Here is a 23977-nt window from a genome sequence, read left to right on the forward strand (position 1 = left end):
GGTTTTACGTCATATCACGTGACTGCGAGCCCCGCCCCCGACATGGCGGAACCCTGCGCGGCGACACGTCCTGCGCCGGAAGTGACGGAGTGACCTATCCTACGTCATCAGCGGTGCGACAGAGTGAGTGACCTGAGGAGCGAGGAGAGGGTGCAGCACAGATACTGAGAGAGATGAAGGTTTCCAATGATGACTGTGGGAGTGATTAGACTATACAGATAGCAGGGCTGTGTGTTACTACACTGAGATGGATGCGGCCCCTGGGGGCTCAGCTGGGTGCTTCTACCCCCCCCCCCAACTCTCAGAGTAACATAGTCCATCATTAGAGCATCTCTAGCATTAGGAATATAGAAGATGTGTGTCTATGTTGTATGATACAATATAGGCTGTATATTCACAATACCGACAGGATCATATCCTCAATGATATGATCACAAGCTAAATGTTCAACACCTGTTACAATGAATACTAATGTATGCATATTCATTTCTCTCTCATGTATAAAACTGCACTATTGCCTTTTATTGGCGGTATGTTGACTATAAACCCCAATACAAATGATTGAAACAGGAGAGGGTGAGTGCCCATTATGGGGTTCATGTGTGACCTGCATGACTCTGCACATGCTCAGTAGCATTTGTATGCTGTACTGTCAGGTGTGCTGAAATGCTGGAACACACAGCTGTCTCCTTACACTGTTATAAGAAGGGAGGGTATTACATATAATATACTTTACATAGGAGGGGAAGGTATGTTTCTGAGGTGAGAGGGATATAGAGGCTGCCATATTGCTTTCCTTATAAAGGGGTTCTTTAAGGTTTATAAAAATGGAGTTTCACTTACCTCAGTATTTTACCGACCCCTGCAGCCTCCCTGTGCCTGCGCCAGTACTCACCGATGCTCTGGCCCCCTGCTGCCTCTCTGTGCCCGCACCGGTACTCACCGATCCTCCGGTGCCCCTTGCAGCCTCCCTGTCCCTGCGCCGTTACTCACCAATCGTCCAGTCCCGTGCAGCCTCCCTGTGCCCACGCCAATACTCACCGATCCTCCGGCCCCCTGCAGCCTCCCTGTGCTGCCTGGCAGTACTCACCGATCCTCCGGTGCCCTGTGCAGCCTTCCTGTGCCTGCGCAAGTACTCACCAATCCTCTGGCCCCATTCAGCCTTCCTGTGCCCGCACTGGTACTCTCCAATCCTCTGGCCCCCTGGAGCCTCCCTGTGCCCGTGCCAGTACTCACTGATCCTCCGATGCGCCCTGCAGCCTCCCTGTACCCGCACCAGTACACACCAAACCTCTGACCCCCTGCAGCATCCCTTTGCCCGCGCCAGTACTCACTGATCCTCCTGCAGCCTCCCTGTGCCCACGCCGGTACTCATCGATCTTCAGTTTCCCCACCACCTATGGGGATTATCTACTGACCAGTATCCAGTGTTTTCAGCTTTGCCGTGCATGACAAAATTGCCATTCACAGTTTTGCCAGTTGCCCAAAAGTAGCACTCGAAGACTCTCTAGAGTTTCCCTTAAAGAGAACCCGAGGTGGGTTCTAAGAATCCTAATAGCAGACAGAGGCTGGCTGTGCATATAATCACCAGCCTCTGTTGCTATATATCGTCCCTCCAGGGCCCCCCTGCGCTCTGCCCCCCATAAATCACAGCGGGGCTGTCGACAGTAGGGGAGGAGGAGAGCGGACTGAATTTGTCACAGGCTGAGGGCTGGAGATGCAGAGCAGCTTGCCTGTGATGAGAAGCAGAACATGGCTGCCCTCATTGTATCACAAGAATAAATAATCATAAACTGTTGAAGCTGTTTGCAGCTAGATTTGCTGTGTAAACTTTAGATAAGACATATAGGCACGTTACTTGTTATAGTTAGTTTTTCATCTCGGATCCACTTTCAAATGTAAAAATATATATTTGTATATAAAAAATGCTTTTAAATGTAGTTTTACTATTTGGCCACAAGATGGCCACAGTAATTTTTTTGTGAATGCGTCCTGTAAGTGAAGTATGTATGCTTACAGGAAGTGTAGTGAGGATGGGAAACTTTTTATTTTTAGAATGATCGCGCAGCTTCTCATAGAAGCAGCCGATGATTGCAGCGGCGACTTAGGTCAATGAACTGCGGGAGTGCACGGACAGTGGCCGGTGTACATATATCTACTCCCCAGGCGCGGAAATTAAGTTTAAAGGGGTTCTTGGGGGGGGGGGGGGGTTAAAGGGGTTCTCAGGGGGGGGGGGGATGAGTTGGAAATGAATTCTGACACTTACCTGGGGCTTCTATCAGCCCCCTGTAGCTGTCATGTCCCGCGCTGTCCTCCTCCGATCGCCCGTTCCCCGCCGCCGTCACCGGGCAATTATTCGTCTAACAAGACAAATCATGCACGCTCCTGCTCGCGTCATCGGGAGCTTACTGTGCAGGTGCAGTACGCAGTTTTCTTGTACTGCACCTGCACAGTAAGCTTCCAGCGAAGCACATGGGAGCGGCCTCGCAGCCGCTGTTGGATGAGATGCTGCGTTAGATTGGGGCCGGTGGCAGGGAACGGCGGATCGTTGGAGGACGGCGTGGGACAGGACAGCTGCAGGGAGCCGGCGGCAGGGAACGGGTGATCGGAGGAGGACAGCTGCAGGGGGCCGGAGGCAGGGAGCGGCGGATCATTGGAGGACGGCGTGGGAAAGGACAACTGCAGGGGGCCGGCGGCAGGGAACGGCGGATCGTTGGAGGACGGCGTGGGACAGGACAGCTGCAGGGGGCTGGCGGCAGGAAACAGAGGATCGTTGGAGGACGGCGTGGGACAGGACAGCTGCAGGGGGCTGGCGGCAGGGAACAGCGGATCGTTGGAGGACGGCGTGGGACAGGACAGCTGCAGGGGGCTGGCGGCGGGGAACGGCGGATCGTTGGAGGACGGCGTGGGACAGGACAGCTGCAGGGGGCCGGTGGCGGGGAATGGCGGATCGTTGGAGGACGGCGTGGGACAGGACAGCTGCAGGGGGCCGGTGGCGGGGAACGGCGGATCGTTGGAGGACGGCGTGGGACAGGACAGCTGCAGGGGGCTGGCGGCAGGGAACAGAGGATCGTTGGAGGACGGCGTGAGACAGGACAGCTGCAGGGGGCCGGTAGAAGCCCCAGGTAAGTGTCTGTTTTTATTTTCAACACCCTCTTCCCCCCCCCCCCCCCCCCGAGAGCCCCTTTAAAGGAGTGTAGATATACAGCACATGGGCGGCGAAGTGGTTAACAAAGGACTTTCTACCAACATTCTTGGACTTATCATTTCAAAGACTTTATTTTCCCCAATATTTTGCTATATCAATCTTTTCCTTTGATACATCATTTCTTGTCATATTTCTGTAGTCATTTTTATGCACTATTTTGTTATAAAAATAAACAATTGAAAAATCATTTGTGTGAGCGCTTGTTGTGAAGGTCCTCTGCAGAGAGTCCAGCCTTCTGAACACTGTATTAATAACAGAGGCATCTATTAGACTCCCCTACACAGATTACAGGAGGGGGCAGTTACTGCATGTGTCACACGTTATTGGTATCTGTAGTGATTTCCAAGCCGACCAGTGTGCGTCTGTAATTCCTTCCCCCGCTACGTTACTCCTACAGCTTTAGGGGTGCAAGAACCAAACTTTCCACACTTCTGCGCCCCATAGCAGACTGTTGCTTGTGCTTTAATAAGCGATGCCACCCTCCACGCCCCTGCGGCACATCCCTGAAGACCCCTTTTTTGCCATTGCCACAAGTACAGCTCTGAAGCTACAGTGACTAAACTTGTACCAAATATTCATGTCAGCCGGAAATTACATTTGAATTTTGGGGGTAACCAAAAGTGGGTGAAACTAAAAAACGGCCGCTCAAAATTCAGCTCATTTCTAATTGCTGCCGCAAGTTCAGTTTCGAAAGTACAGTCACTAAACTTGGACCAAGTATAATGGCTGTACTGTGTATATATAATAGAGGAGGAGCCAGTGCTGTGTGCAGAATATATTACAGCTCCCCCTGGTGGCTGGACAGAGATCAGCGATGAGGTGCGCAGTGCACACAGCAGGAGGGAAGAGGGTGGGCCTGGCTGTACAGGAAGTTGGGGCAGTCATGTGATGCAGCTCCTGCAGAAAAGTGATATCACTGCTTGTATTGTGCCGGTGAGCGAGGAGGAGGGGTAGGTAGAGGGGGAAGAGGTGTCACATTTTGATGAACCCCAGTTTATTGATACTTTGTACAGGTGTGAGATGGCGGAAGACCCTCCCCCACGGTTCCTCCCACCGAATATCCAGAGCCCGGACTCCCTGCAGACTGGCTGGGACAGAGTGAGAGAGCTTTACCGGCTCGAGTGAGTTCACCGCTATGTTGTCACACTGTTATTCCCTGTTACCTGCCATGTTGCCCCGCCACCTACCCTGTTACCCTGCCCTATTGTCCCACAAACTTCCCTATTGCCCCTCCGCCTGCCCTCTTACTCCATCACCTGCCCTGTCAACTGCCTGTTACCCTGTCATCTGCCCTATTTTGGTGTTAACTGCCTTGTTACCCTGCCCCCTGCCTCATCACCCCACCACCTGCCCTATTGCCCCGCCAACTACCCTGTTACCCCACCATTTGCCCAATTGCTCTGACACCTGCCCTTTTCCCCCTCATCCAGTAATTGCCCCTCTATCCGTTATTCCTCCCTCACCCAGTAACTGCCTCCTCTGGAGTTTATAACAGTGTTTGTTCTCTCGGCAGTGAGCATGGTGAACCTTCGAAGGAGGTGCAGTTTCTGGTGAAGAGCGCCGTCACCACTATGATGGTCGGTATGGTGTATGGCGGGGTGCCAGCCGCTCGGTACTACCGGGAACACTACATCAAGCAAAGCAAGGCTGAGGTGTACCGACATCGGATGGAGGCTGTGGTAAGGAGGATGTGGAGTGTCTGCCGTGTGCCGCGGGGTGTGTCTGCCGTGTGCCGCGGGGTGTGTCTGCCGTGTGCCGCGGGGTGTGTCTGCCGTGTGCCGCGGGGTGTGTCTGCCGTGTGCCGCGGGGTGTCTGCCGTGTGACGCGGGGTGTGTCTGTCGTGTGACGCGGGGTGTGTCTGTCATGTGCCGCGGGGTGTGTCTGCCGTGTGCCGCGGGGTGTGTCTGCCGTGTGACGCGGGGTGTGTCTGTCGTGTGACGCGGCGTGTGTCTGTCGTGTGACGCGGGGTGTGTCTGTCGTGTGACGCGGGGTGTGTCTGCCGTGTGACGCGGGGTGTGTCTGCCGTGTGACGCGGGGTGTGTCTGTCATGTGACGCGGGGTGTATCTGTCGTGTGACGCGGGGTGTGTCTGTCGTGTGACGCGGGGTGTGTCTGTCATGTGACGCGGGGTGTATCTGTCGTGTGACGCGGGGTGTGTCTGTCGTGTGACGCGGGGTGTGTCTGTCATGTGACGCGGGGTGTGTCTGTCGTGTGACGCGGCGTGTGTCTGCCATGCCAGGCGGGGTATGTGTATTTGGTGCCAATGTGTAAATCCTTAAGCATCACCTGCCTCTGTCTTTATACTAAACTTGTTCTCCAAATGATTATGCAGATTGTATTGAAGTGTCATAAAGATGAGATATTTTGTTTTGCAATGAATCTCATGCATGGTGTTGTGTCTCTGGGCTCTTCTCTGACTCCTCTGATAACTAGTTTGCCATTTGAGCCCAATTAAAGGAAAAACTACTAAAAAAAAAAGTGCGTGCCACATTATTAAGCAGGCCACCATTTTCAAGAAATGTGAGAAAGAAAAATCTCTCCGCTACCAAAAATTAAAAGGTATGAAAACCTTTATATTTCAGGAAAACCTAAGCATAATCAGCGTACTGGTAAAATATGTGTGGCTGACTCGGGGCACACACCGGTTTGTGCGGATAAAAGCAAAATAAGGGAAGGGTTCTGCCAAACAAATACATCAGATTAAGAGAACAGCTGCTAAAATGCCACTACAAAGCAGCAAACACATGTTTGAGGCTGTTGGTGCCTCTGGAGTCCCACAAACTACAAAGTGCAGGATTCTCCAGAGGATTTCAGTGCATAAACTTATTCAACCACCCCTAAATTCACAGCTGCAGTGGGCCCAGAACTACAAGAAGACTCGTTTTTATACAGTCTTGTTTACTGATAAGTGGCGTGCGTCTTTTCATGGTCTAGATGGAGTGGTGGATGGCCACCACATCCCAACAAGGCTGCAATGTCAGCAAGGAGGTGGTGGAGTCATGTTTTGGGCAGGAATCATAGGAAGAGAGCTCTTTGGCCCCTTTAGGGTCCCTGAAGGTGTGAAAATAACCACTGAAAAGTATGTGGCGTTTCTGACTGACCACTTTCTTCCATGGTACAAAATGAAGTACCGTATTTTACGTGACAAAATCATCTTCATGCCTGCCAATGTACCATCTCATGCTGCAAGGATTACCTCTGCGTTATTGGCTGCTATTGGCATACAAGGAGAGCAACTCATGGTGTGGCCCCCATCCTCCCCTGACCTCAATACTACTGACAACCTCAAGCAAAAGATCTATGAGAGTGGGAGGCAGTTTACATCCAAACAGCAGCTCTGGGAGGCTACTCAGGCATCCTGCTAAGAAATTCAAGCAGAAACTACCCAAAAATTTACAAGTTCAATAGGTGCAAGAATTGTGAAGCTGCTATCAAATAAGCGGTCCTTTGCTCATACAGTCAGGTCCATAAATATCGGGACATGGACACAATTCTAACATTTCTGGCTCTATACACAACCACAATGTATATGAAATGAAACAAACAGGATGTGCTTTAACATTTAAGCCTTCTGGACGTAGAAGCTACGTCCAGGAGGCCATGTGCGCTCCCGAGGCTGATCGCACGCGCGTGCACGCTCCCAGCCGCGGATCGTTAGCCCAGGAATTAATGAATCGGGCCATGGTGCCCGATGATTGATTCCTCTCCCCCGCAGAAAAAGCGACAGCTTCTCTCGGAAGCCTCGCTTTTTCTGCCTCATGCGTCCCCCTACGTCCCTCTAAGCGTACATGTTACGCTTAGAGTGACGTCATGTAAACAAACTCATGGCTGCCATCTTGTGGCCAAAAAGCAAAACTACATCTAAATGTAAAAAAAATAGGAATACACATATATTTACATTAAAAAAATACTATTTACCTCCCACCCTCCCAAAAATACCCATATAAAATGTTTAATAAATAAAAAAAAAAAAAAAAATTACAATAAAAAAAAGGGTCTAAACTTTTTAAATATCAATGTAAAGATGAAATATTTCTATTTTGAATATTATAAGCTTGTAAGTAGTGATGGATGCAAAACGGAAAAAATGCACCTTTATTTCCAAATAAAATATTGCTGCCATACATTGGGATAGGGACAAAATTTAAACGGTGTAATAATCGGGACAAATGGGCAAATACAATACGTGAGTTTTAATTATGAAGGCATGTATTATTTTAAAACTATAATGGCCGAAAACTGAGAAATAATGAATTTTTCCAGTTTTTCTTATTCTTTCTGTTAAAATGCATTTACAGTAAAGTGGCTCTTAGCAAAATGTGCCACCCAAAGAAAGCCTAATTGGTGGCGGAAAAAACAAGATATAGATCAGATCATTGTGATAAGTAGTGATAAAGTTATAGACTAATGAATGGAAGGTGAACATTGCTCGGATGCATAAAGTGAAAACGACTGAGGGCTGAAGTGGTTAAAGAGATGCTGAAGCGAAAAACAAATTATGATATAATGAACTGGTTGTGTAGTACAGCTAAGAAATAAAGCATTAGCAGCAGAGATATGAGTCTAATACGGATTCCAGTACAAGAAGAGTTAAGAAACTCCAGTTGTTATCTATGTAAAAAAGCTTCTCTGAGCTCCATGACTTTAAAAATTGCAGAGGGTTCTGTTATCTGAAGCTTGTTATCTCAACTGTCGGTCAATATTTTCTTTTTCTCTGCAGAGAAGGGGTTCAAAAGTTCACTTGCCTGCTTTGCAAAATCATTTAGAATGCTGAGGAATGTGTAAACTGCAAATATTACAGAATGATGCAATGTTAATAAAAAAAACAAAAAAAACAACAACTATATAACTGAAAATAAATAAATATATGAGAATATTTTCTTTGCTACTAATCTTCTAGTAATTATCCGTACTACACAACCAATTCATTATATCATCATTTTTTTCCCGCTTCAGTGTCTCTTTAACTGCAGACTATCAGCTGTAATTTGAGGGTCTTTACATCCAAATCAGGTGAACGGTGCAGGAATTAGTTTGCATATGTGCCTCCCACTTGTTAAACTCTGAAGCCAAAATAAATTGTTATTTTTACCTGCTAGTTTGCATATGGAGTATGAGGAGAAGTGAAACGCCACATTCCATCGACAAAACGAGGGGTTTATACCCCCCAATTCCGGGGTAAACATCCACGACTTTCAAAGTCATGGATCTTGCTGCCCAGGGAGGCAGAGCTTAGCACTGTCGCTCTGCCTCTAATGAAGTCAATCCCTGCTGGCCGCCGCCTCTCCCAGCCCCTCTCTCTTCCTTCACAGAGAGGGACGGGGAAAGGCAGAGAGCCGTACGGAGATTGAGCACGTAAAAGGGAAAGAGGCGCCCTGGTGTAATAAAAGCATCTAAAATCAGCTTAAAATCAAAAAGTGATATGAGGTAGCTTACCTCAATACCGAAACCTCTGTAGTTAATACAAGGGATTTTTATTAGCACAGGCAACGCGTTTCGCGGGTCTCGGCCCGCTTCATCAGGCCAGTAAAAGTGCCTACAATAGCAACAAGAACTCCTCAATATACTTGTAAATGTATATCAAACATAATAGTAAAAAATGTTCTACCAAGATCATAAACATTGCGTCATATCATATTGATCAAATTTTTAGATGCGTTTTTGTACATACATAATGTTTTTTTTATAAATTATTATTATGTAAGAAAGAGTAATACTGATGTTTATTATTGCGTACGGAGATTGACTTCATTAATCTCTGTGCGGATCTCCGCCTCTCCCGCCCCTCTCTGTGAAGTAAGACAGAGGGGTGGGGATTGACTTATTAGAGGCAGTGCTAAGCTCTGCCTCTATCAGGAAGCGCTCCCCAGATTTTTCCCCGGGATTCGGGGGGTATAAAGGCCTTGTTTGGCGCGGGGATGCAGCGTTTCACTTCTCCTCATATTCCTTATGCAAACTAGCAGGTAAAAATAGCACTTTTTCAGACTCTCTTTAACCACTTGAGGACCACAGTGTTAACACACACACACACACACACACACACACACACACACACACACACACACACACACACACACACAGTACAGCGCTACTGTAGATCGCAGCGTTGTACGGTTAATTAGAGGGCGGGTTCGCTGTCTAACAGTATTCCGAGCGTCGATAGCCACTCGGAGACTGAAGGAGCGGTCTCCTGCAAAACAGAGCCCCAGGACTTTACGCCGATCGGCGTTAGGCGGTCCTGGGCTGCTGCCACGCCCATCGGCGTGACCCGGTCGGCTAGAGGTTAAGGGACCAAAAGTAATTGGACAGAAATCAAACTTTCACTTTTTTCACTGGTCTCATCCCTGGTGATACTCTGCCAGGCCTCTACTGCAGTCAGTTACAGCCTGAAGTGTGGAGCGCACAGACATCACCAGACGCTGGTCTCATCCCTGGTGATACTCTGCCAGCCTCTACTGCAGTCAGTTACAGCCTGAAGTGTGGAGCGCACAGACATCACCAGACGCTGGTCTCATCCCTGGTGATACTCTGCCAGCCTCTACTGCAGTCAGTTACAGCCTGAAGTGTGGAGCGCACAGACATCACCAGATGCTGGTCTCATCCCTGGTGATACTCTGCCAGCCTCTACTGCAGTCAGTTACAGCCTGAAGTGTGGAGCGCACAGACATCACCAGACGCTGCTCTCATCCCTGGTGATACTCTGCCAGCCTCTACTGCAGTCAGTTACAGCCTGAAGTGTGGAGCGCACAGACATCACCAGATGCTAGTCTCATCCCTGGTGATACTCTGCCAGGCCTCTACTGCAGTCAGTTACAGCCTGAAGTGTGGAGCGCACAGACATCACCAGACGCTGGTCTCATCCCTGGTGATCCTCTGCCAGCCTCTACTGCAGTCAGTTACAGCCTGAAGTGTGGAGCGCACAGACATCACCAGACGCTGGTCTCATCCCTGGTGATACTCTGCCAGCCTCTACTGCAGTCAGTTACAGCCTGAAGTGTGGAAGGCACAGACATCACTAGACGCTGGTCTCATCCCTGGTGATACTCTGCCAGCCTCTACTGCAGTCAGTTACAGCCTGAAGTGTGGAGCGCACAGTCATCACCAGACGCTGCTCTCATCCCTGGTGATACTCTGCCAGCCTCTACTGCAGTCAGTTACAGCCTGAAGTGTGGAGCGCACAGACATCACCAGATGCTAGTCTCATCCCTGGTGATACTCTGCCAGGCCTCTACTGCAGTCAGTTACAGCCTGAAGTGTGGAGCGCACAGACATCACCAGACGCTGGTCTCATCCCTGGTGATACTCTGCCAGCCTCTACTGCAGTCAGTTACAGCCTGAAGTGTGGAGCGCACAGACATCACCAGACGCTGGTCTCATCCCTGGTGATACTCTGCCAGGCCTCTACTGCAGTCAGTTACAGCCTGAAGTGTGGAGCGCACAGACATCACCAGACGCTGGTCTCATCCCTGGTGCTGCTCTGCTAGCCTCTACTGCAGTCAGTTACAGCCTGAAGTGTGGAGGGCACAGACATCACCAGACTCTGGTCTCATCCCTGGTGATACTCTGCCAGCCTCTACTGCAGTCAGTTACAGCCTGAAGTGTGGAGCGCACAGACATCACCAGACGCTGGTCTCATCCCTGGTGATACTCTGCCAGCCTCTACTGCAGTCAGTTACAGCCTGAAGTGTGGAGCGCACAGACATCACCAGACGCTGGGCTCATCCCTGGTGATACTCTGCCAGCCTCTACTGCAGTCAGTTACAGCCTGAAGTGTGGAGCGCAGACATCACCAGACGCTGGTCTCATCCCTGGTGATACTCTGCCAGCCTCTACTGCAGGCAGTTACAGCCTGAAGTGTGGAGCGCACAGACATCACCAGACGCTGGGCTCATCCCTGGTGATACTCTGCCAGCCTCTACTGCAGTCAGTTACAGCCTGAAGTGTGGAGCGCACAGACATCACCAGACGCTGGGCTCATCCCTGGTGATACTCTGCTAGCCTCTACTGCAGTCAGTTACAGCCTGAAGTGTGGAGCGCACAGACATCACCAGACGCTGGTCTCATCCCTGGTGCTGCTCTGCCAGCCTCTACTGCAGTCAGTTACAGCCTGAAGTGTGGAGCGCACAGACATCACCAGACGCTGGTCTCATCCCTGGTGATCCTCTGCCAGCCTCTACTGCAGTCAGTTACAGCCTGAAGTGTGGAGCGCACAGACATCACCAGACGCTGGTCTCATCCCTGGTGATACTCTGCCAGCCTCTACTGCAGTCAGTTACAGCCTGAAGTGTGGAAGGCACAGACATCACTAGACGCTGGTCTCATCCCTGGTGATACTCTGCCAGCCTCTACTGCAGTCAGTTACAGCCTGAAGTGTGGAGCGCACAGACATCACCAGACGCTGGTCTCATCCCTGGTGATACTCTGCCAGCCTCTACTGCAGTCAGTTACAGCCTGAAGTGTGGAGCGCACAGACATCACCAGACGCTGGTCTCATCCCTGGTGATACTCTGCCAGGCCTCTACTGCAGTCAGTTACAGCCTGAAGTGTGGAGCGCACAGACATCACCAGACGCTGGTCTAATCCCTGGTGCTGCTCTGCCAGGCTCTACTGCAGTCAGTTACAGCCTGAAGTGTGGAGGGCACAGACATCACCAGACTCTGGTCTCATCCCTGGTGATACTCTGCCAGCCTCTACTGCAGTCAGTTACAGCCTGAAGTGTGGAGCGCACAGACATCACCAGACGCTGGTCTCATCCCTGGTGATACTCTGCCAGCCTCTACTGCAGTCAGTTACAGCCTGAAGTGTGGAGCACACAGACATCACCAGACGCTGGTCTCATCCCTGGTGATACTCTGCCAGGCCTCTACTGCAGTCAGTTACAGCCTGAAGTGTGGAGCGCACAGACATCACCAGACGCTGGTCTCATCCCTGGTGATACTCTGCCAGCCTCTACTGCAGTCAGTTACAGCCTGAAGTGTGGAGCGCACAGACATCACCAGACGCTGGTCTCATCCCTGGTGATACTCTGCCAGCCTCTACTGCAGTTAAAGAGAATCTGTATTGTTAAAATCGCACAAAAGTAAACATACCAGTGCGTTAGGGGACATCTCCTATCTCCCTCTCTCACAGTTTCGCCGCACCCCGCCGCATTAAAAGTATAAACAAACTTTTTAAAATGTGTTTGACTAAACAAACAAAATGGCCACCTAAACCGGAAGTAGGTTTATGTACAGTATGTCCACACATAGAAAATACATCCATACACAAGCAGGCTGTATACAGCATTCCTTTTGAATCTCAAGAGATCATTTGTGTGTTTACCTTCTGTCCCCTGCAGCTCTCATGCACTGAATACTAGTGACAGGCTGATTGTTTCTTCCTGCAGACAGCTCTGCCCGATGTCTGTAATTCCTCAGTATGTGTCAGCCCAGCTCCTTTCACAGCCTCATGCTGGGGATACACGGTACTTTTGTGTACCGTGTATCAACCAGCTGATCCGGCCAGCTGATAATATTCACCTGGCCCGATCAAGCCGCTCGACCCGCGCCCCTTCGCTTCCCGCCGGCAGACAATGGCAGGGAATCAAGCGGCTGATAAGGACCGCCGGCGGGTACGAGCGCAAATCGATCCGCACAGACGAGCGGGGACGCGGCTGAGGTCGATCCGGCGGCTAATCGAGCCGCCGGTCGACCAGTCTATTCCCACCATGACAGAGGAGGATTTTTATCCAATTCTCTTCTCTCACTGATAAGAGAGCAGAGGTGCTGCTGGCTTATGTAAATAACACACACATTGGAGTGTGCATAGAGGGGCCTGGAGAGGGGTGTGCATAACAGATCAGCACAGAAGAGTTGGCAACCTTCCAGACACAGGGCGACAAGTCCGACAGGGGAAAGATACATTGATTTATTACAGAGACAGTGATAGTAGAAAGTGCTGCAGTAAGCCCAGAGCACATTAGAATAGGTTTAGGAATTTGTAGGATGGTAGAAAAAAGGATGACATTTCTGTTACAGAGTCTCTTTAAAGCACAATGGCCTCAATTCACTAAGCTTATCTCCTGCGTTTCTATAGTTATCACCATGGTGATAAGGCATGTAGTATTCAGGAAACATTTTACCTCAGGCAAACTGTGTGGAGGTAAGTTTTCTCTTGCCTTATTATCTCCAGCATGATCTTAGTGAATTGAGGCCATTGTGTTTGTTTCATTTCATATCCATTGTGGTTGTGTACAGAGCCAAAAATGTTAGAATTGTGCTCATGTCCCAGTATTTGTGGACCTGACTGTATGTAACTTGACCTGTTAAGATGTATTTGATTGAAATAGCTTTTGATTTCAGTAAATATGACCTTCTAATGCTGCAAATTCAACTAGTTTCCATTTTCAGATCTTTACAACCTATAAAATGTTTTGAAACTGTTGTGCGTAATAATTTGGAACAGTGCATTTTTTTTTTCTAAAAAACACACCATTATCATTAGGGGATTTGTTCAGCAACATTTGAATTATACTCTAATGGTTGATGACTCAGAAATCATGTTATTTCGGAAAATCAGAGAAAAATATCATTTGCATAATAATTTGTAACAAGGTGTAGTTTTATATCGCAGTTGTGTATTATATAGAGCAGGGGTAGGGAAGCTATGGCTCGGGAGCAGATGTGGCTCTTGTGATGGCTGCATCTGACTCACAGTTAGGGATTGAGTCACTAAGCTACACGGCTCAAGCAGCACAACTTAGTGTGGCAGCGCAATTAACATTTTCAGAGTAGGCACCCTACTGCTGTAGCATGCACTACTAACTTACTCCCGCTACCCCAAAACAGCTGCTCCAATTGTCCCACTCTGCAGCGACTTTGTAGGACGAGATCCTCGCACTTTGATTGGTCCAATAGGCTGTCACTTGACAGGCAGCCTATTGGGCCAAAGTGCTGCAGGGATCTCTTCCTACAAAGTAAATCAACCTCCAAGTCATCTAGCTAATTGTACAAGCTGTTAGTCGGTATTTCTCCTATCTGGCTCTCAGTGAAATTGCTGATGTTGCTGAAACACAAGAGAAGCTAAAGACGTGTCTGACACTTCTGCTGCCTGGAGCATCAACTGTGTACACATCACCATGGCAACAGGGACATGAGCCCTCTGCTGCGCATGCACACTGTTCCAGTTTGAAACATATTGTATGGCTCTCATGGAATTACATTTTTAAATATGTGGCGTTTATGGCTCTATCAGCCAAACAGGTTCCTGACCCCTGACCTAGGTCATCATATTCAGGTCTTACTATAGCCATATCTACCATATTTTTTTGACTATAAGATGCACTTTTCCTTTCCAAAAGTCGGGGGGAAAGTCTTAGGCTACGTTTCCACTATAGCGTGACATTTTTGCCTGCAAAACATCATCATATAAGATTTTTCTGATTGGTGAAAATTTGCATGCAAATTTTTACGCGTTTTTATACAAATTTTCGTACACAGTTATGACTGCTGACAACTTCCTGTAAGCATGGCTCTAATGCGAATTTTCGGGCAAGTAACACGAAAATTTGCATTGCCTATACAAAGCATCGTACGCAATGTCCAAAAAAATGATACAGGAACTCAGGTTTTTTCACGCGTACGAACGCTAACGAAAATTCGCATTGAATGGAAACAGCCCCATTCACTACCATTAGCTGCAAAATCAATGCAAATTTTCTTAGAGAAAAAACGGACACAACGCACAAGTGTAAACCAAGCCTTATAGTCGGAATGTGCAGAGTTTGCAGCGGAAGCTTACCTCCCGGATGCACATCCGCATCCCATGTCTCCAGCTGGATGGCATTGCAGCACTGCACTGCGTCTGTCTCCTTCTGACTGTGTGACCTTGGGGCACATGTTCTCCAGGGTCACGCACGATTTGACTGCAAGGAAGGCCAACCATACATTGATCCCGGGAGCAGTGAGCTGGGAGTGAAGAGGCACACAGAGAGTCCCCTCATCTCCAGATGTAATTGTATTGCTTCTGGGCACTCCCTCTACCTCCTGACTGCGTAACCTGGTAGCGCATGTGCACCAATAGTATACACGTAAAAGCAATGCTGGAATATCTACTCAGTAATTCCAGTGTCCTACAAGAGCGTATCTGCCTTGCCGAGATGTAGGAGTGAGAGAGGACACGCTCGGTTAGAGCTTCTGTCCAAAGACAACCCTGCAGCTCCAAGTCCTGCTACCCACACTATCTGTGAGGCATGGCCAAGTCCTGCTACCCACGCTATCTGTGGGGCATGGGCAAGTCCTGCTACCTGTGAGGCATGTCCAAGTATCGCTACCCACGCTATCTGTGAGGCATGGCCGCCAAGTCCTGCTACTCACGCTGCCTGTGATGCATGGCCAAATCTACTACCCACGCTGTCTGTGAGGCATGGCCAAGTCCTGTAATTCACGCTGTCTGTGAGGCATGGCCAAGTCCTGTAATTCACGCTGTCTGTGGGGCATGGCCAAGTCCTGTAATTCACGCTGTCTGTGAGGCATGGCCAAGTCCTGTAATTCACGCTGTCTGTGGGGCATGGCCAAGTCCTGTAATTCACGCTGTCTGTGGGGCATGGCCAAGTCCTGCCATCCACGCTACCTGTGTGGCATGGCCAAATCTACTGCCCACGCTATCTTTGGGGTATGGCCAAGTCCTGCTACCCGCGCTACCTGTGCGGCATGGCCAAGTCCTGCTATCTGTGGGGCATGACCAAGCCCTGCTACCCCTGCTATTTATGCTATCTGTGTGGCACTACTCACGCTATCTAAGCCTGCGCTCTGCGTCTAACAGTCTCCGCCTGTACTGGAAGCATTGGACGGTGCACTCCACGCACTGTCTGGTGTCTCTGTACTGCATTGTGCTCCTGAAAATGCAGCTTATATTATGCAGATGAGACGATGCCTTAAATAGTTATACAAATTCTTTGTAAAGCCGATTCCTCTTTCTGTGCTGAGCACCGTTCCTTCTTTCCCACAGAGATCCGCCCACAATGCTGCCATACGCGGCTTTATACGATACGGAGTCCGCTGGGGGTGGAGAATGACGGCCTTTGTTACCATCTTCAAGTGAGTTCTCCCTGAATCCTAACTTCCTTTTCTTCTGAATTTCTTATCCTTGTCCTGCTTTATACCCCTCTATCCTATATCCCAACCCCTCTTGCCTCCTCCATCTGCCTGTTACGCTCTCCTCCTCCGTCTCCCCCGTTAACCTCTCCTCCTCCTCGGTCTCCCCCGTTACCCTCTCCTCCTCGGTCTCCCCCGTTACCCTCTCCTCCTCGGTCTCCCCCGTTACCCTCTCCTCCTCGGTCTCCCCCGTTACCCTCTCCTCCTCGGTCTCCCCCGTTACCCTCTCCTCCTCGGTCTCCCCCGTTACCCTCTCCTCCTCGGTCTCCCCCGTTACCCTCTCCTCCTCGGTCTCCCCCGTTAACCTCGGTCTCCCCCGTTACCCTCTCCTCCTCGGTCTCCCCCGTTACCCTCTCCTCCTCCTCGGTCTCCCCCGTTACCCTCTCCTCCTCCTCGGTCTCCCCCGTTACCGTCTCCTCCTCGGTCTCCCCCGTTACCCTCTCCTCCTCGGTCTCCCCCGTTACTCTCTCCTCCTCCTCGGTCTCCCCCGTTACCCTCTCCTCCTTGGTCTCCCCCATTACCCTCTCCTCCTTGGTCTCCCCCATTACCCTCTCCTCCTCGGTCTCCCCCGTTACTCTCTCCTCCTCCTCGGTCTCCCCCGTTACCCTCTCCTCGGTCTCCCCCGTTACCCTCTCCTCCTCCTCGGTCTCCCCCGTTACCCTCTCCTCCTCCTCGGTCTCCCCCGTTACCCTCTCCTCCGCCGTCTCCCCCGTTACCCTCTCCTCCGCCGTCTCCCCCGTTACCCTCTCCTCCGCCGTCTCCCCCGTTACCCTCTCCTTCGCCGTCTCCCCCGTTACCCTCTCCTCCTCGGTCTCCCCCGTTACTCTCTCCTCCTCTTCGGTCTCCCCCGTTACTCTCTCCTCCTCTTCGGTCTCCCCCGTTACTCTCACCTCCTCTTCGGTCTCCCCCGTTACTCTCTCCTCCTCAGTCTCCCCCGTTACCCTCTCCTCCGCCGTCTCCCCCATTACCCTCTCCTCCTCGGTCTCCTCCGTTACCCTCTCCTCCGCCGTCTCCCCCGTTACCGTCTCCCCCATTACCCTCTCCTCCTCGGTCTCCTCCGTTACCCTCTCCTCCTCGGTCTCCCCCGTTACCCTCTCCTCCTCCGCTGTCTCCCCCGTTACCCTCTCTTCCTCCGCTGTCTCCCCCGTTACCCTCTCCTCCTCCGTCTCCCCCGTTACCCTCTCCTCTTCCGTCTCCCCCCCGTTACCCTCTCCTCCTCCGTCTCCCCCCCCCCCGTTACCCTCTCCTCCTCCGTCTCCCCCCCCCCCCGTTACCCTCTCCTCCTCCGTCTCCCCCCGTTACCCTCTCCTCCTCCGCCGTCTCCCCCGTTACCGTCTCCCCCGTTACCCTCTCCTCCGCCGTCTCCCCCCTTTACCCTCTCCTCCTCCGTCTCCCCCCATTACCCTCTCCTCCTCCGTCTCCCCCCATTACCCTCTCCTCCTCCGTCTCCCCCGTTACCCTCTCCTCCTCCGTCTCCCCCCGTTACCCTTTTCTCCGCCGTCTCCCCCATTATACTCTTATATGACCCCCTCCTTCCTGTTTTACAGTGTTGTCAATACTGGACTGACAGCGTATCGGGATAAAGTTGCTATGAGTCACTTTGCAGCTGCCGGCGGTAATATATTTTGCTATTTATTGAGCAGTGAGCGGGAGGGGTGTGTCGGCGCACAGTGAGCGGGAGGGGTGTGTCGGCGCACAGTGAGCGGGAGGGGTGTGTCGGCGCACAGTGAGCGGGAGGGGTGTGTTGGCGCACAGTGAGCGGGAGGGGTGTGACGGTGCACAGTGAGTGGGAGGGGTGTGTCTGTGCACAGTGAGTGGGAGGGGTGTGTCTGTGCACAGTGAGTGGGAGGGGTGTGTCTGTGCACAGTGAGGGGGAGGGGTGTGTCGGCGCACAGTGAGTGGGAGGGGTGTGTCGGCGCACAGAGAGCGGGAGGGATGTGTCGGCGCACAGTGAGCGGGAGGGGTGCTTCGGCACACAGTGAGGGGGAGGGGTGTGTCTGTGCGCAGTGAGCGGGAGGGGTGTGTCTGTGCGCAGTGAGCGGGAGGGGTGTGTCGGTGCGCAGTGAGCGGGAGGGGTGTGTCGGCGCACAGTGAGTGGGAGGGGTGTGTCTGTGCGCAGTGAGCGGGAGGGGTGTGTCGGCGCGCAGTGAGCGGGAGGGGTGTGTCGGCGCGCAGTGAGCGGGAGGGATGTGTCGGCGCGCAGTGAGCGGGAGGGGTGTGACGGTGCACAGTGAGTGGGAGGGGTGTGTCTGTGCACAGTGAGTGGGAGGGGTGTGTCTGTGCACAATGAGGGGGAGGGTTGTGTCGGCGCACAGTGAGCGGGAGGGGTGTGTGTCGGCGCACAGTGAGCGGGAGGGGTGTGTCGGCGCACAGTGAGCGGGAGGGATGTGTCGGCGCACAGTGAGCGGGAGGGGTGCTTCGGCACACAGTGAGGGGGAGGGGTGTGTCTGTGCGCAGTGAGTGGGAGGGGTGTGTCTGTGCGCAGTGAGCGGGAGGGGTGTGTCGGCGCGCAGTGAGCGGGAGGGGTGTGTCGGCGCGCAGTGAGCGGGAGGGATGTGTCGGCGCGCAGTGAGCGGGAGGGGTGTGACGGTGCACAGTGAGTGGGAGGGGTGTGTCTGTGCACAGTGAGTGGGAGGGGTGTGTCTGTGCACAATGAGGGGGAGGGTTGTGTCGGCGCACAGTGAGCGGGAGGGGTGTGTCGGCGCACAGTGAGCGGGAGGGGTGTGTCGGCGCACAGTGAGCGGGAGGGATGTGTCGGCGCACAGTGAGCGGGAGGGGTGCTTCGGCACACAGTGAGGGGGAGGGGTGTGTCTGTGCGCAGTGAGCGGGAGGGGTGTGTCTGTGCGCAGTGAGCGGGAGGGGTGTGTCTGTGCGCAGTGAGCGGGAGGGGTGTGTCGGTGCACAGTGAGGGGGAGGGGTGTGTCGGCGCGCAGTGAGCGGGAGGGGTGTGTCGGCGCGCAGTGAGCGGGAGGGGTGTGTCGGCGCGCAGTGAGCGAGAGGGGTGTGTCGGCGCGCAGTCATCTGGATGGGTGTGTTGGCGCGCAGTGAGCGGGATGGGTGTGTCGGCGCACAGTGAGCGGGAGGGGTGTGTCGGCACGCAGTGGGCGGGAGGGGTGTGTCGGCGCGCAGTGGGCGGGAGGGGTGTGTCGGCGCACAGTGGGCGGGAGGGGTGTGTCGGTGCACAGTTGGCAGGAGGGGTGTGTCGTTGCACAGTGGGAGGGGCGAGCCGGTGCACAGTTGGCGGGAGGAGTGTAGCGGTGCACAGTGAAAGCAATGTGTTGTGTGCATTGAATATGGAAGGGTATTTTCATGGCTGACTGGCCTCATCTTCTGCAGCAATTACTGAGTTTTGGGTATTGTCCTTCCAGCGGTCTGTGGAGGCCTCTTCAGACTGAATCTTGGGCTGAGGAGATTGGTTGCTGGATCACTCATTGGATCTCTCCTTGGGTGAGTGACTTTGTATGGGTAGAGAATAGGTTTATGCTTTTTCCCTCCCTGTGATTGGTTGATGATAATGATGTCACTGTCTTCAGCATGCCAGCAGGAATGATGATCATGGGGCTACAAGCTCTCACTAAAGAAGATCTAGCCAAGCATTATCACCACATGCGCCAGCAGGAGTACCAACAGAAGGTAGAAGAATGGTACGTTTCTTTAATACAATCTTTGTTCTGCTGCGCCCCTGACGCCCTCGCTGTGACGGTGCCGCGCCCCTGACGCTCTCGCTGTGACGGTGCCGCGCCCCTGACGCCCTCGCTGTGACGGTGCCGCGCCCCTGACGCCCTCGCTGTGTGACGGTGCCGCGCCCCTGACGCCCTCGGTGTGACGGTGCCGCTCCCCTGATGCCCTCGCTGTGTGACTGTGCCGCGCCCCTGATGCCCTCGCTGTGTGACTGTGCCGCGCCCCTGACGCCCTCGATGTGTGATGGTGCTGCGCCCCTGATGCCCTCGCTGTGTGACTGTGCCGCGCCCCTGACGCCCTCGCTGTGACGGTTCCGCGCCCCTCACGCCCTCGCTGTGTGACGGTGCCGCGCCCCTAAAGCCCTCGCTGTGACGGTGCCGCGCCCCTGATGCCCTCGCTGTGTGTCGGTGCCGCGCCCCTGATGCCCTCGCTGTGTGTCGGTGCCGCGCCCCTGACGCCCTCGCTGTGTGTCGGTGCCGCGCCCCTGACGCCCTCGCTGTGTGTCGGTGCCGCGCCCCTGACGCCCTCGCTGTGTGACGGTGCCGCGCCCCTGACGCCCTCGCTGTGTGACGGTGCCGCGCCCCTGACGCCCTCGCTGTGTGACGGTGCCGCGCCCCTGACGCCCTCGCTGTGTGACGGTGCCGCGCCCCTGACGCCCTCGCTGTGTGACGGTGCCGCGACCCTGACGCCCTCGCTGTGTGACGGTGCCGCGCCCCTGACGCCCTCGGTGTGACGGTGCCGCGCCCCTGACGCCCTCGGTGTGACGGTGCCGCGCCCCTGACGCCATCGTTGTGATGGTGCCGCTCCTTTGCTGCCCTTGCTGTGATGCTGTGTCCCTGACGCCCTCGTTGTGGGACAACAACATGCCCCTGACGCCCTCGCTGTGTGACGGTGCCGCGCCCCTGACGCCCTCGCTGTGTGACGGTGCCGCGCCCCTGACGCCCTCGCTGTGTGTCGGTGCCGCGCCCCTGACGCCCTCGCTGTGTGACGGTGCCGCGCCCCTGACGCCCTCGCTGTGTGACGGTGCCGCGCCCCTGACGCCCTCGCTGTGTGACGGTGCCGCGCCCCTGGCGCCCTCGCTGTGTGACGACTACACACCCGACGCCCTCGCTGTGCTGGTGCCGCGCCCCTGATGCATCAAGCAATGGCTAATGCCGTGCCTTTGACGCCCTCGCTGTGACGCCGTTGCGCCCCTGACGCCCTCGCTGTGACGCCGTCGCGCCCCTGACGCCATCGCTGTGACGCCGTCGCGCCCCTGACACCCTCGCTGTGACGGTCACGCTCCGCTGATGCCCTAGCTGTGCTGAGGATGCACCCGTGATGGTTCTGTGCCCCTTATGTCCTCGCTGTGCTGATGCCACACCTTTGACGCCCTCACTGTGACGCTGTGTCCCTGATGCCCTCGCTGTGTGACGACTACACGCCCCTGATGCCCTCGCTGTGCTAATAACATGCCTTTGATGCCCTCGCTGTGGCGCTGTGTCCCTGACTCCCTCTCTGTGTGACTACATGCCCCTGACGCCCTTGCGGTGCCGCGCCCCTGACGCCCTTGCGGTGCTGATGCCGCGCCCCTGACGCCCTTGCGGTGCTGATGCCGCGCCCCTGACGCCCTTGCGGTGCTGATGCCGCGCCCCTGACGCCCTTGCGGTGCTGATGCCGCGCCCCTGACGCCCTTGCGGTGCTGATGCCGCGCCCCTGACGCCCTTGCGGTGCTGATGCCGCGCCCCTGACGCCCTTGCGGTGCTGATGCCGCGCCCCTGACGCCCTTGCGGTGCTGATGCCGCGCCCCTGACGCCCTTGCGGTGCTGATGCCGCGCCCCTGACGCCCTTGCGGTGCTGATGCCGCGCCCCTGACGCCCTTGCGGTGCTGATGCCGCGCCCCTGACGCCCTTGCGGTGCTGATGCCGCGCCCCTGAAGCCCTTGCGGTGCTGATGCCGCGCCCCTGACGCCCTTGCGGTGCTGATGCCGCGCCCCTGACGCCCTTGCGGTGCTGATGCCGCGCCCCTGACGCCCTTGCGGTGCTGATGCCGCGCCCCTGACGCCCTTGCGGTGCTGATGCCGCGCCCCTGACGCCCTTGCGGTGCTGATGCCGCGCCCCTGACGCCCTTGCGGTGCTGATGCCGCGCCCCTGACGCCCTTGCGGTGCTGATGCCGCGCCCCTGACGCCCTTGCGGTGCTGATGCCGCGCCCCTGACGCCCTTGCGGTGCTGATGCCGCGCCCCTGACGCCCTTGCGGTGCTGATGCCGCGCCCCTGACGCCCTTGCGGTGCTGATGCCGCGCCCCTGACGCCCTTGCGGTGCTGATGCCGCGCCCCTGACGCCCTTGCGGTGCTGATGCCGCGCCCCTGACGCCCTTGCGGTGCTGATGCCGCGCCCCTGACGCCCTTGCGGTGCTGATGCCGCTCCTTTGACGCACTCGCTGTGATGACGCCGCTGACGCCCTCGCTGTGATGCTGTGTCGCTGACGCCCTCGCTGTGATGCTTTGTCGCTGACGCCCTCGCTGTGATGCCGTGTCGCTGACGCCCTCGCTGTGATGCCGTGTCGCTGACGCCCTCGCTGTGATGCCGTGTCGCTGACGCCCTCGCTGTGATGCCGTGTCGCTGACGCCCTCGCTGTGATGCCGTGTCGCTGACGCCCTCGCTGTGATGCCGTGTCGCTGACGCCCTCGCTGTGATGCCGTGTCGCTGACGCCCTCGCTGTGATGCCGTGTCGCTGACGCCCTCGCTGTGATGCCGTGTCGCTGACGCCCTCGCTGTGATGCCGTGTCGCTGACGCCCTCGCTGTGATGCCGTGTCGCTGACGCCCTCGCTGTGATGCCGTGTCGCTGACGCCCTCGCTGTGATGCCATGTTTTTTCATCCCTGAGGCTCTTTATCCCTTTTTTCCTTTTAGGAATGAGCAACTCCATCTTACAGATGTTCTGCTCCAGGATATGCAGAAGGCAGACACAGAATCAGCCCTGAGTGAGATGGAGAGAATGAATGCCCTGCGGCAGCAACCCCCCAACCCAGGACCATCTCTGGAGGAGTGACAGACTATGTGCATACTTACTGCACGGGCCCTGAGAGCCAGCCAATCAGAGTGGATGCTGAGCACTGGCCAGGCAGTAGCAATACTGAGTACTGATCACCAGGGATGCTGAACCTTCTGTGCTCACCAGGCCAGAGTACAGGCAAAAATACCAGATTTTCCTGAGAATTTTGTTTATAAAACTGGCAGGTTGGCTCAGACTGGACTTCCTATCAGTAATAAAGGAGAGCAGCTATCTGGAGGGCGTGTGTAGGGGCCGGACTTCCTGTCAGTAATAAAGCAGAACAGCTATCTGGAGGACCTTTGTATGGGCCGGACTTCATGTCAGTAATAAAGCAGAGCGGCTATCTGGAGGGCGTGTGTAGGGGCCGGACTTCCTGTCAGTAATAAAGCAGAACAGCTATCTGGAGGACCTTTGTATGGGCCGGACTTCCTGTCAGTAATAAAGCAGAGCAGCTATCTGGAGGGCGTGTGTAGGGGCAGGACTTCCTGTCAGTAATAAAGGAGAGCAGCTATCTGGAGGGCGTGTGTAGGGGCCGGACTTCCTGTCAGTAATTAAGGAGAGTAGCTATCTGGAGGGCGTGTTTAGGGGCCGGACTTCCTGTCCGTAATAAAGGAGTAGCTATCTGGAGGGCGTGTGTAGGGGCCGGACTTCCTGTCATTGATAAATTATGTGTGGTGCTCTTTATCTGTCTGAATGTATGTTTGTGTCGGAGTGATACTTTAAAGGGAACCCGAGGTGAGAGGGATATGGAGGCTGCCATATTTATTCCCTTGTAAACCATTCCAGTTGCCTGGAAGCCCTGTTGATCTTCTGGCATAAGGAGTTTTTGAGTCAAAACCCTGGAACAAGCATATGGCTAATCCAGTAAAACCCAAGTCAGCAAAGTCGAGTCGCTGATCTGCTGCATGCTTGTTCAGGGGC

General features: G+C 54.1%; 1 protein-coding gene across 3 annotated transcripts; it reads left to right on the forward strand.

The window, feature by feature from the left end:
- The first annotated feature begins 17 nt into the window (after window positions 1–17).
- On the forward strand, window positions 18–23573 carry TIMMDC1 (translocase of inner mitochondrial membrane domain containing 1). Of its 3 annotated transcripts, none has more exons than XM_068271027.1 (8): window positions 18–123; window positions 4222–4329; window positions 4722–4887; window positions 16195–16283; window positions 17888–17955; window positions 19709–19787; window positions 19874–19984; window positions 22915–23573. In XM_068271027.1, exons 2-8 carry the CDS (start codon window positions 4229–4231, stop codon window positions 23051–23053), a joined length of 753 nt encoding a protein of 250 aa, XP_068127128.1. In that variant the 5' UTR covers window positions 18–123; window positions 4222–4228; the 3' UTR covers window positions 23054–23573. The 3 variants fall into 3 exon arrangements, with proteins under 3 accessions (XP_068127128.1, XP_068127127.1, XP_068127129.1); XM_068271026.1 differs by having other exon boundaries at window positions 76–179; XM_068271028.1 differs by lacking the exon at window positions 18–123 and adding an exon at window positions 4078–4141.
- The last annotated feature ends 404 nt before the right edge of the window (window positions 23574–23977 follow it).

This window comes from Hyperolius riggenbachi, chromosome 2 (genome assembly GCF_040937935.1).
Source record: "Hyperolius riggenbachi isolate aHypRig1 chromosome 2, aHypRig1.pri, whole genome shotgun sequence".
Lineage (NCBI taxonomy): Eukaryota > Metazoa > Chordata > Amphibia > Anura > Hyperoliidae > Hyperolius > Hyperolius riggenbachi.

Bases quoted from the DNA above. Each gene is read 5' to 3' on its own strand.
- TIMMDC1 (XM_068271027.1), top strand. From the start codon at position 4,229: ATGGCGGAAGACCCTCCCCCACGGTTCCTCCCACCGAATATCCAGAGC. The intron at 17,956-19,708 runs GTAATATATTTT...TTGTCCTTCCAG, and splicing joins TCACTTTGCAGCTGCCGGCG to CGGTCTGTGGAGGCCTCTTC. The intron at 19,985-22,914 runs GTACGTTTCTTT...TTTTCCTTTTAG, and splicing joins CAACAGAAGGTAGAAGAATG to GAATGAGCAACTCCATCTTA.